General features: G+C 42.7%; 1 protein-coding gene across 1 annotated transcript in view; it reads right to left on the reverse strand.

The window, feature by feature from the left end:
• FRAS1 (Fraser extracellular matrix complex subunit 1) overlaps positions 1-13,505 on the reverse strand; it is a 464,038-nt gene that overhangs the window by 207,778 nt on the left and 242,755 nt on the right. Inside the window, exons 15-18 of the mRNA XM_060012300.1 lie at positions 12,654-12,797; positions 4,447-4,587; positions 2,757-2,897; positions 1,281-1,457 (exon numbers count right to left, since the gene is read on the reverse strand). Coding sequence (XP_059868283.1) covers positions 1,281-1,457; positions 2,757-2,897; positions 4,447-4,587; positions 12,654-12,797 — 603 coding nt within the window. The remainder of the gene's footprint in view (positions 1-1,280; positions 1,458-2,756; positions 2,898-4,446; positions 4,588-12,653; positions 12,798-13,505) is intronic.

A 13,505-nucleotide genomic window follows, 5' to 3' on the forward strand; every position in this document is an offset into this window, starting at 1 on the left:
CCTTTGATCCTGGCAAAAAGCTTGTGTGAGGGCTTCCCTGATGGCGCAGTGGTTGGGAGTCCGCCTGCCGATGCAGGGGACAAGGGTTCATGCCCCGGTCCGGGAGGATCCCACATGCCGTGGAGCAGCTGGGCCCGTGAGCCATGGCCGCTGAGCCTGCGCATCCGGAGCCTGTGCTCCGCAACAGTAGAGGCCACAACAGTGAGAGGCCCGCGTACCGCAAAAAAAAAAAAAAAGCTTGTGTGAAAGATAATTATCCCTATTCTAATGCTGTGGATGCAAAGGCTCAGACAGCTGAAGTGTCTGGCCTGGGGTCTCTGTATTCCAATTCTGCATATTTCTACTATGCAGTATAACTCACCGTGTCCAAAATCTTTTAACCTAACCTTGAAATCCAGCATTTCCACGTGGGAGTACATTCCAATGTAAAATTGAAGCCACTTTAAATTTTAAGCTTGTAATACAAAATTGAGTCTGCAGTATGCTTACAGTTATATTGCAAAAATAAAAACTCAAAGTGTACAGGAAAAAAGACTCAGATATATTATAGCAAAATGGTAAAGGCAACTGGGTTTAGCTGGTAGATGGTGGGCAGACTACTTTTTTACTTTTTTCTACATTCAAAATTTTCCTTAATGAACATATGTTTACAATGAAAAATATAAGTAGAATTTTTTTTCCAAGTAGCTTGAGAGTTAAAAATTTCATCCAACAGCAAGGAACGTTCTTGTAGGAGCAGAGGGGGGCCTCCCCTACCTCCCAAGAAATTATATGTATCTCCCCTTTATCTCATCTTCAACCACTTATAGATGACCTAGCTCTGAGTCAAATTATTCAGGATGGCATCAATTCTCTGTAGACGATATGCCAAAACGATGGCAGGAATCACTTCTAAATTTTGACAGAAGTCCAGATTTTGCCCTGAAGAGACCAATTCATATTAAGAGTAGCAAATTGTACAAATAATAAACGGAATTCTACAATGAGTTCTGGGTCTGTCTCGGTTACTCATACTGTCTCTGAAAGAACTCTCACCAGGAATTTCTGAGAGTGTGTCTCTGGGGGCAGCGGGGTAAAAGCAACTAGCTCTTTAAGATCACCTATTATGCACAAAAGGAAGGAGGACATCAGTGGGGGCCACTCTTCTGCATGTCGGTCTTCTGGTTTAGCCACAAGCATCCAGGAGCCACTGATCTTCTGGCTTTGGTCCCACCTCACAGGATCCCTCAAGAGGTAAGCCCAGAAGCTACCTAACATTTCCTCAAATCAGGCTTACTTACCTTCACACAGCCCAGTGTTCTCCAAGTAAAACTGGGCTCTGCACTGGGACAGACACTCGCCAGAGGTGATGTTTGCCCCAGAGAGCTGCTCAATGTGAAATCCTTCCTCTGGCTTCTTACACTGGGTGCACTGAGAGCTCTCTGGACCCACACAAGTCAGGCAAGAGGAATGACAGCCTGCCAAGAGGAATAAAATGCAGGAAAAATCCAAGGATCAGATAGATGTTGCAACCAAGGGGAGTCCCTAATGAAGTCAAAATCACTCAGAAAAGTGCACCAGATACATCTTTTCAGGAAACTGTTTTTCTAATGTTCTATACAAAGCCCAAGGTGATAATAACAATATCTGTGAGAGGCCAAATGAGGGTGATGTTAGCCAGTCACATCTCTCAGGTCCTGGAAGGGCTGCCAGGCTATATCATGGGGGGTGGGGGAAAGAAAAAGCAAACTGGACAATATTGGCTTGGTTCTCCAGAGATTCACATACAGTGGATGACGATTTAACACTACAGCCTCAGTTTTCATGGCAGATTTTAAGAAGCATTCCTACAAGGTCCGTTACTGTATTTTGTGCAAAAATGGTACTTGTGTTACTGTCCATTACGGCATCCATCACTCACTATAGAGGGGTCCAGGCAACAAATTGATCTTAGAATTTATGTGAGGAAAGGCTGCTTTTCTAGACAAGGAAGAGGCCCCTTTAGAGCAGCAACAAGCATTTGACAATCCCAGGTTCTGGTTTTCCTTGACTACTGGTGAAGATCAGAGCCAAAGAGAGTACTCGAAATCTCTCCTGCCCACATTCTGATATAATGACCTCTACTGTCCTTTAAAAGATTCTCTAAATTTTCTTTTTCAGAATATCTATTGCAGCATCCCTGTTTTAAATATATTTTTCTTGTAACTATTCTCACATTCTTTTCCAAGGTGCCCTACGTATAAGTAAACATAAATTAACCTTTTACTTAATTCAAGTGTTTGCTCCCAATATTCTAGTTTCAAAAGGCTCAAATGAGACTGTCCTCCCAATGAGCCCAAAGCCTTTTTGGCAAACAGCTATTGAAGAGTTTCCACTTTACTTAACCCAGAGGCATTGCTAGTAAGTCTCAGTTTGCTCAACAGTGTCATTAACAAAAAGAAGCTCTTCAGGGAAAAACAAAATGAAGACTAAGAAAAACATTAGCGATGGTCAGAGAACAGAAAAAGAAGGAAATAAGAGTTGGGTTGTTTTAGTGTACCACGGTAAAGGGAATGACATTCCTCTCAAGAATGGCCAGAAAAATCATACCCTTTTGAGTGTCTTCACAAATATTCAAATGTGATTTTTCAGATTATCCCTTGGTAATGAAAAAAAGCATATAATGCATACATAACCATAGAGGATATACTAGAGGAAAAGTTGCCCCAAAAAGTAACTTATATCTATGTCCTTGTGATGGGAAAGTCTCTCAAGAATGATGGTGACACCAGTGATACCTCTGCAGATCCCGTGGTCAGGGTAGAAGCCCTCTCCACAGCTGGGCAGACAGTGACCTTGGCGCAGGGCCTGGGGGTAGATGCAGGCTGTACAGTGAGAGGCCGAGGGTCCTGAGCAGCTGGCACACGAGTTGTGACAAACTGAGGAAGAGAGGAAGAGGGGAACACAATGGGACCGAGGCGACTAGGGTGCCTACTTCTTGGCCAGGCTCCTTATGTGCTAGGAAGCCCTCTCATCTATCACTCAATCCCCCTTCAGCTGTTGCACAAAATCAAGAGATATATGTGTTCGAAGGTGGTTATAGCACCAGAACTGCCCACATTGCCCCTTTATCCATCTTTCACCATGTTCTATCAATTATTTATTAGCTACCCTTTACGTATGTTTGTATTAAGTGTTTTATACATATTGCCACTTTTAACCTTCATAGCAACATTATGAGCAACATTATATTATTAACCCCATTTTACAGATGAGAAAACCGAGGTCTTGGGGGGTTAAAAAATTTACTCAAGATCACAGAGTTAATTAGCAGCAGAGCTGGGATTTAGCCCTAGGTCTGTCTGAACCTAAAACTCCCATGTGAATAGGGAAGAGGGGAAAGTTCATGGGTCTGGATGTTGGGAGCATTGGGATTTTGACTGGCCTATCCCCTAACTTATGCCCTTAGCCAAGTCTGGGTCTCCTCAGGCCTAGTTTCCTTGGCATATGTATGGCAAGAGGTTGGACTAAATGGTCATTTAAGACACTTACAACTGGACATTTTAGGATTCTAAGTAAGAATTATATTAAAGAATCTGACCACTATGTATGGCAATGTCAGGCATGCGTCTCTGCTGCTTTTGTCCTGGTTGGTAACAGTGGGACATCTCTGGCTCCAAGAGGCAGATGGTACCATGCTGTCCTAAGGGACAGGAGTGAGATACTGCAAGAAGGCTCTGGAGGACCATGGTCAGGAGCTGGGAGAGGGGAGTGTGGGGACAGGATCCGACCGTTGAGGGCAGGATATTGAGGAAAAGGGATGAACACTGTATAAGTAAAGAGGTTGGCAAACAAACAGGAGGTTAATAAGACAAGGTGTGGGACAGGTGTAAGTATCCTGCCAACAGGTGGAAGTAAGAATACGTGTGTTTGTTTTGGAGAAGAAGGACCACCAAGGTGTCCTAGGCAGCAATAAGTTCCCACCTCAAATGGGAATGTTTCGTAGTTTAAGTTGTATAAATCTGAAAGAAACACTATATAAATAGCACATAAAACCACATTTTTAATAGGTACACACTTTAGCTTTATAATCTACCAAACTTGATTTACTCTTTTATTTTATTTTTGTGGTGTGCTGTAGTTGCCAATATACGTGCTTACAAATGCCATCTGTGGAATGATTCTGTCACACCCACAACCTGAGTTAGTGATGGTTTACAAGTACACAAGGATTGTGTAAAGATCTTAAAGATGTTCTCGGCATTTCAGAAAGATCCAGTGATGAGATCACTGGAGATCTAATGTGTACCAGATACACATAGGTTCTATAAGGAAAAGATATTCCTTTTAACTTGCCATTTTTCCACCACGCACACAAACTTCCAAATGAGCAGCACATAGCACCAGCTATAATCAAACATGTATTAAATACTTTTTTGATGATGATTATGATGATGGTGACGATGATAACAATTGCCCACGTCTTACCTTTGCATTTGCCAGTGGCATCAGCATAGTACCCACCAGGACATTCAAAAATGCATTTCCCATCATGCAACACGGTCTTCTCAGCACAGGTAAGACATCTGGGACTATTGGGGCCACAACTCTTACAGGACTGATCACAAGCTAAGGGGGAGGAAAACCCATCAAAGAAAATCAATAGTGAGCAAAGGGAGAAGTGAAAGTCTATTCTTCACAACGTCCATAGTTGGTATCAACATAGTAATCACATTCTTTGGCTGCTCAGCTCAGTTCTATTTCCTTGATTCCAACATTTCTGTTTTCGCAGTTGAAGGAGAAACAAATAATTATTAATTAAACTAAGCATAACAAATACTCTGAGGCCCACCTACCAGTGTATCCAATTTAATATGGGATTTAAAGTCAAAACAGCTGGACTTTCCTGGTGGCGCAGTGGTTGAGAGTCCGCCTGTCAATGCAGAGGACATGGGTTTGAGCCTTGGCCTGGGAAGATCCCACATGCAGTGGAGCAACTAAGCCTGTGCGCCACAACTACTGAGCCTGCGCTCTAGAGCTCACGAGCCACAACTGCTGAAGCCCGTGCACCTAGAGCCTGTGCTCTTCAATAAGAGAAGCCACCGCAATGAGAAGCCTGCGCACTGCAACAAAGAGTAGCCCCCTCTCGCCGCAACTAGAGAAAGCCCACAAGCAGCAACAAAGACCCAATGCAGCCAAAAATTAAAAATATAAATAAATAAATAAATTTATTTAAAAAAAAAAAAGTCAAAACAGCCTTGGTGGTAGGGTTGCCAGATTTGGCAAATAAAAATGCTCAGTTAAATTTGAATTTCCAGATAAATAATGAATACTTTTTTAGTTTAAGTTTGTCCCAAATATTTCATCCTATATTTTATCTGACAACCCTGGTTGGAGAGAGAATTCAGGAATTCAGAGTTCTACTAAGCAAGGTCATGCTACAAAATTTGGTTGAAATAATTGAACTTCACACAGCCTTCCAGGATCTACTCATTCACTTATCCATTCCTTTAGCCCCCAAAACATTTCTTAAGCTCTGTGTCAAGTACTGTGCCAGGTGGTAGAGACACAAAACCCAAATCAACTTGGTCTCTGCTTGAAGGGGCTTGTTAAGTCTACCAGAGGGAGATAAACATATGCAATTAGCAATATATTAAACATATCACTCAGATTGGTCTGTATAGACACAATAAAAATTTCAACAGAATGTGTGTGGGGTAGGAGGTATGAAAGGTTAAGAAAGGATTCATAGAAGAAATGACCCTTGAGCATTGTCTTGGAAAGCGAGTCAGAGCATGCCAAGCTGATGGGAATGTCCTCCTGGCCGAAGCCGCGAGGCGAGTACAGGCCCAGAGCTTGGGAAATCCTGGGAAACAGCAGTTCATTCGGCTGGAAAAGTGGGAAGGGCCATAGTAACTTGTATGCCAAACTCTATAGTCTAGATTCTCATCCTATGAAAGACGCCCGTGGCCCCTACACAGATTTAAACAAGGTAAAAATATGGCTATGTTTGTGTATAAGAAGGATCATTTTGGCTTTAGTTTGGAGACAGTTTGGAGGGGTGAGGAAGGAGAGTTGGGGGCCTTGCTGGAATAGCGTAGCAATGCTCACAGAACAAGATGAGAGGGAGCTGAATCGAGGCTGTGAATGAGGTGATGGATTTGAGAGCTGTGTTGGTGAAAGTGTCTCAGATGGCTGCCTGGGGTTCTGGCATGGAGACGAGTGACGCCACTCAAGGAACACAAAAAGGAGAGCGGGGGATTACAACAGACTCAGTTTGAGATACGCGCAGTCCAATAAATGGCCTGATTTAGAGTTCTGAGACTCTGGGGAGAGGCTTGGGGGTCATCACATAGGGGTTGTTGAAATCAGAAATTAGTTGATTTATTCAGTAAAAGCATGACGGATAAGAAAGAAGTAGTCAAGGATCTGGAGAGCACCAAAATTTACTGAAAAAAGAAAAAAACTGGCAAAGGTAACAAAGAAGAAATGATCCAAAGGTAGGAGAGAAAACAGGAGTGTGGTGGCTGAGAATCCAAGAAAGGAAGAAGTTTCAAGAAGGAAGACATTAACAGTACAGAGAGGACAAATAAAGACTGAAGAGGGTTCACTTCACTTAGAAATTGGGACACGAGTGACCTGTGCCATAACCATTTCAGTGGAGTCATCAGACAGAATGAAAGTGAAGGCCATGATTATAAACTATTCCTTTAAAGGCTCCTGGCTGTGAATGCAAGGGTATAGATAGAGGTGACATAACTAGAAAAATAGTACAGATGAACCTATCTCCAGGGCAGGAATAGAGATGTAGAGAACAGACGTGTGGACACAGAATGGGAAAGGGAGGGTGGGATGAATTGGGAGATTAGGTTTGACATAAATACACTACCATGTGTAAAAAAGATAGCTGTATAGCTCAGGGAGCTCAGCTCCGTGCTCTGTGATGACCTAGATGGGTGGGATGGCGGGGGCGGAGAGAGGTCTGAGAGGGAGGGGATATATGTATACATATAGCTGATTCACTTCATTGTACACCAGAAACTAGCACGACATAGTAAAGCAATTATACTCCAATTTAAAAAAAAGTCGGGGGGAGGGGTTAAGGGGATGTATTGTCTCTCCAATACTGTAAAAGCCCAAAGCAAATACAGACCCCGGGAAAGGTTTTTAAAAAGAGAAGAGGTAGAATAATTGTTGAAAGCGTATCTAGGAGAAAAAAGGGGAGTTACATTCAAAAGTACAGATGGAGAGATTAGACTTGAACAGAACAGAGAAAGTCCTCCTTTTCTGAGTAGAAAAGGGAGGTGAGGGTGAATGCAGCTGCAGGTAAGTCTATGACTCAATCTATTCCATGCTCACTGGCTAAATTCTTTAAAAACAAGCAAAACAAACTTCTTCTCACTATCAGAGAATCGGTGTTTCAGGAATAGAGAACTACTGAGATTTATTCTGTCTGTTCTCTCAATCCACCCTCACCATACTAACCTCCTGAAAAAGATTTCAAGAACTTGAGAAAAAGGATGGCAACTGATGGGGCCAAACGTTCCACCCTGCATCCTAGAGGATTCAGCATCTCTCTAGAAGCACACATGTAAGGCAAGATAATCTTCAGTAAATGGACAAAAGCAGTGGCCTTCATATCAGAGAAGAAGAAAATCATCCCCTCAACGCATAGCTGGAGCAAAGAAGCAAAAATGAATCTCAAAAGCGTTCTTCTCTCCTACCCTCCAGAAACTTCTGAAGCTTCTATTCTAGAACTGACATATCCACAGAACTGAATAATCTACAAGCCAAGTGGATTTTCCCAGAAATAAAGAATTGCGGAAATTTTTTAAAAATTGGAATTGCCCAACAATAAAAACATTACAGATCGAATGTTTTAGGATACACCTAAAGTAATACTTGGCGTATAATTTGTAAATTTAAATAAAATTATTAGGAAGATGTCATTTCTCCCCAAACTAGTCTATAACTTCAATACAATATTAATAAAACTTCCAGTTGAATTTTATTAGTAATTCAATAAACACTCTAAAGTTCATGAATAGTTAACTTAAAAATGAAGATGAAAGAAAGGGAGAATTTGCCCAATCAGACATTGAGACATACTGCAAAGCAATAGAAATTAAGGGACAAAACAAAACAAAGCAAAACAATGTGATAGTGGTACAAGAACAGAAATTTGGACTACTCAAACAGCTCAGAGATAGACCTATGTCCATATGGAAACTTAATATCCAATAAGGATCAATGGAGAAGGTTAGATTGAATCACTAAATGATGCTGGGAACACTGGATCATGAAATGCAGAAAAAATCAAACTGGATCACTACTTAAACTTATATACAGAAGTAGACTCCAGATGGATCAACAACCTACATAAAGAAAAAACTGTGAAATTAATAGAATTTCTTCTATTAATTGCAGTATAATTTCTTTGTGAACTTGATCTGGGTGGGTCTTCTTAAACAAAAATTCAAAAGCAAAATGTTAAAGTGAAAAATGATGAATTAGAGATTTCTGTTCAACGAAGGGCACCACATTAAAGGTTAAAAGGTAACGAAATGGGAAAATGTTTGCATATTTATGACTGACAGAGTTAATATCTATAAGGTGCAAGGAATTCCATAAAATCAACAATAAAAAGGTAGCAAGGCCTATGAAACAATGGGGAAATCATATCAAAAAGCAACTTATCAAAGAGGAAACACAAAAGTCCAACAGGAGTTGAAGATATTCTCAAACTCATTAATAACCAGAAAAATGCAAATTAAAATAGGATGTCCTTGTATACCTATTGACCAGGAAAAAACCTGAAGTTTGATAATGTCAAATGGTGGCAAGGATGTAGAGATGAAAGAGCCCTTATGCTTGGGAGTGTAGATGCTGGTGAGCTACCTGGTACTAGTTATCACATAAAGAAAACGAAGAGTCAACAATTAAAGAATAAATTAAAATTAAAAGAAAAAAAAAAGAAACCAACAGTTCTGCTCTCAGGTTATCCATCCATCCAGGGAACCTCCCACCCAGTTCATCAAAGGACATGTCGTCGGAGGTTGTTCACCGGTGCTCCCTAGTGATGGTGTGCAGATGGAAGGAAGTGAGGGATCCCGTCCCTGGGACAGCAGATGGGAGAGCTGTAGGGGATGCAGACCAGGAAGGACTATGCAGCAGTGAGAAACAAAGGGCTAGATGATATAGCAACTGGGTGAATCTGAAAAACATACCGCTGAGTGAAAAAAGAACAACGTGAACTCTATAACATGGTATCATTTAAGAAAAACATACATATACGTATACTCGCTGAAAACAATACCCATTTTACATGAGCCCATAAAAACAAGAAGATAAAAAAAATTAAAATAGTTGCCTAGGTGAGGAAGGGAAATCGGTATAAAAGGAAGGAAAGAGAAAAAGAGGAGGGGGGAAGGAAGAGAGCGAGAATGGCTAACAGAAACCTCTGAACTTGCTTTGATTTATTGTGTTAGCTAGAGTCAGAAAAGCCCTTCATAATAGCTCAAGTACTTACATGACTAAAGAATGAGGAGGTTTTGTCCTTTGAATTTCCCCACGCCTTATATCTAATATTTGTGAAACTCAAAGCATGTACCACAGACAAACTTGGTGGTTGTAAATTCTTTCAGCCAGGGCATAGCACCATTTATAACAGGTTGTGCTGGATTTTTCTCAGCACTCAACTTTGAGATTTCCACAGATATGGGTTGCTTGGTTATAAATTATTAAACCAACACCAGCTGGTCTTTATCTTGAATAGCACTAATCTGAATTGAAAGTAAGTTGGCATTATTAATAGCATCTTAATTAACATTCCGATACCAATCAGCGACTCGGTTCACTGTTGCTTTAGAAAATATTTCTATGAACCTTTCTGAAGGCATTTGATACAAACTTAGAGAACTCGAACAATTTTATGAAAAGTTTAAACTCCAGCCCTGTCTATCAAAAGGGCCACTGGTCAATGCCAATGGCATCACAAAGTCTTGTACCTGCTAAGCGTATGGCAGGCATTCAGTAATTACCTATTGATCAATTGATTGGTTGGCTGACTAATGTCAACAATGGTCCAGCCTCCTGTTTGAAAGTTCTCTTTCTGCTTTGTTTCAAAATGTATACAGATAGCATTTCAGATGTATACTCTCTCCCTAAGCCACCTGTTCAGTAGTCTTTTTTCAAAATTCTTCCAGTCTGCAAGGAGACCTGGCTTTCTTCACTCAACCTCTCTGCCCAAGTAGACTCCCAACCCTCACTGCCTCAGGCTCACACTAACCGTCCCTCCTTTTACATACACGCATCCCTAGCAAAAGTTGCTTTCTCATTCCAGATAATATCGTCTCGGTAGCAGGTCCGTGTCACCACTCCTTGTCAGTGACAGTAGCCAGCCTCCTTGGGGAGTTAAAGGGTCAATGCCTCAGGCCTTTAAGTTAGTGCAAATTTGACATCTGCTGACCTTTAGAGAATACATCTGGCTTAAATGAGCAGGAAAGTGATGTCGGCAGAAAAAGATTACAATGCTCAGGGTAATGGCAGCCTGCCTTTCTCTCCTTGTTCTCTCCTGAATCCACACAAAAGCCACCTGTGACTTGTCCATATTGAGTGAGATTTCTCACACCAGCGATGCTGATGGGTCCCTGCACAGCTTTAAGCAAGCAGCCGCCAGGGGGTATCTCTCTTCCCCAGGACAAGTGGATTTGTCAGGTCCCAAAGATCATCTCATTTGTGCTGTTGCCCTGCTCAGCAAACAAAATGAGGGCAATAACTCCAGTAAGTTTTATGGGCTACATATTTTTTATTGATTTAGTGGACTCAGTTATTAAAAAAAAGTCATCAGGCCTTTCAACAGGTATGGCCATCACGATAAACTGGATTCAAACCTTTCATTCACCATCAGGTGCCTACCTGTGGGCCTGGGTCCACAGGGGTAGCCGGCTGATCTAAAGACTGGCAGGAAGACAAGGAGGAAGGGGGAGGGGAGGATCAAGGGAGAGGAGAAGGAGAAGAGAGGGGAAAATGGGCAGAGGTGCATAAGGAGGTATCACATTACAGGGAGCGGTAGAGCAGCGACGAGGCTGTTAAGATCTAAACCCAGAAGACCTAGCCTGAACTCCAACTCTGCCCCTTATTAGTTACGTGACCTTAGGCAGGTTTCTTTTTTTTTTTTTTTTTTTTTTTTTTTTGCGGTACGCGGGCCTCTCACTGTTGTGGCCTCTCCCGTTGCGGAGCACGGGCTCCGGACGCGCAGGCTCAGCGGCCACGGCTCACAGGCCCAGCCGCTCCGTGGCATGTGGGATCTTCCTGGACTGGGGCACGAACCCGTGTCCCCTGCATCGGCACGCGGACTCTCAACCACTGCGCCACCAGGGAAGCCCTAGGCAGGTCTCTTAACCTCTCTGTTTCTTCATCTGAAAAATGAGGATGATAATAACTACCTCACGAAATTGTGAGGATTAAACACTAAATACTCACATAGCACCTACTCCGTGCCAGGCACTGTGCTCAATGCCTTGCATACGTTAACTCAGTCCTTGAAACAGCCTTCTGAGCTGGGTGTGTGTTAGTTTCCCATTGCTGCTGTAACAAATGACCACAAGCTCAGTGGCTTAAAACAACACAAATTTATTATCATAAAGCGTAAGAGGTCAGAGGTCCCAAAATCAAAGCATTGGCAGGACTGCATTCCTTCTGGAAGCTCTGGCAAGGGGGTGCGGGATCCATTTCCTTGTCTTCTTCCAGGTTCTATAGGCTGCCTGCATGCTCATAGCCCATCCCTGGTATCACTCTGACCTCTGCTCCTGTTTCAGGTCTCCTTTTCTGACCCTGATCCTCCTGTCTCCCTCATATAAGGACCCCTGGAATTACGCTGGCCCACTCAGATAATCCAGGATAATCTCCCCCATCTCAAGATCCTTACCTTAATCACACCTACAAAGTCTCTTTTGTCATCTGAAGCAGTATATTCACAGATGCCCGTGACTAGGGACGTGGGCATCTCTGAGGAACCATTATTCTGTATACCATGGGTACTACTATCGTTCCCATTTTACAAATGGGAAACTGACACAGGAAGAGATTAAGTAACTTGCCCAAGGTCATGCTCCACCCCCACCCCCCAATACATTCCTGCCTCTCAATTGGTTCATGTTTAGAAAGCACCTGGGACAGTGCTCAGCACAGGAAGCACTATGCTGGGTTAACTCTTATTGTCTGTAATGGTTGTTAAAGGTAGAATAGACAATAACTGCTTCAGCTTTAATTCAGTGGCACCAACACCGAAGGCAGGTTGGCCCTTGGCTGGCCTAAGAGTGTCTTGTCCCCATGCATATTTGGAAGGCAGTCTGGTGTTGATGAAGAGTTTGGCATTTGGAGCAAGGAAGCCCCGCTCCTCTCCCTCCAGCTGTGCGCCTGGAGCAAGCAGCCTGAGCCTCCTGGTCTTCAGATACAGGAGGAGGCTACAGAGAGGTCCCAACCTAACGAGTAGTTGCAGGCAAAGGTATTAATGGGGATTCTGCCAGTGGAAAAGAAACATGTTTCGTAAGCTGCTAAAACACCGTCAATCTTACCAGCATTTGCATATTTGTTGAGTAAAAGAAACACTGATTTTCGGTGCTATGATTTGAATGCAACAAGGGAGGCTGGAAGAGGAAAAATTGCTTTGGCCTGCAAAGCCGGACACTTACCACTGCAAGTCCCCTGCTTGTTGTAAAACCCGTCACCACAGCTGCTCTCACAGCTGCCCTCTCTCAGCACTTGGAAGGGGTCTCTGCAGGCCAAGCAGTGCTTCTCTGTGGGACCCCAGCAGGCCGCACAGGACTCGTGGCAGGCTGCAGGAACAAAAGACGGTAGAAAGGACTAGTTGCCATTCTTCTTCAAAGGCTTTAGAATTTACAACAAGGATTTTCACTCCTTCACTATGCACGTACCTGCACCACAGGAGGAAAAAAACACCCCACACCCGCAAAAAGAAAACCCTATTTCTCTTGGCCAGAAGTACGACTTCCATAAATTACTGCTAAGAGAATTGGAACAGGAAACCAAAGGCTATAGAGTAATGGGAATCACAGGGAAGGGAATCATAATTTCTAGACAAGTATGGTCTGTCTAACGAAATCAGATGGCCCTCCATCACCTTGCCTTTTGTAACCACACAACAAAGTGTCAACTAGATAATTGCTCTTAACCTCCAACACATGGAGAATCAGTTAAGGAGGGATGCCATGTACTCTAGTCCTTGATTAGACCTTGAAAGACCCGGTACTGCTTGATTTCTATTGCTCTTTCCCTCCCTTTCCATCTCTCCCCCTGCCCCCATCCCCATCCTTCTGTCCTCCCTCACAACTCTTAGAACTCAGCCTCTGGTTCCCGCCCTCCCCCAGTAGCATCTGCTCTAAACATATATCTTAAGGACTCACAAAGCCTGATTTTTCTCTTCTACCTTAGGTTTCTAACTATATGTTGTTTCCAGACCAAAGTTGTTCCTTTAAGACTTGAACATTTCCCCCTCTTCCGGCATTTGATTTTTTTTTTTTTAA

This window comes from Delphinus delphis, chromosome 5 (assembly GCF_949987515.2).
Source record: "Delphinus delphis chromosome 5, mDelDel1.2, whole genome shotgun sequence".
Taxonomy (NCBI): domain Eukaryota; kingdom Metazoa; phylum Chordata; class Mammalia; order Artiodactyla; family Delphinidae; genus Delphinus; species Delphinus delphis.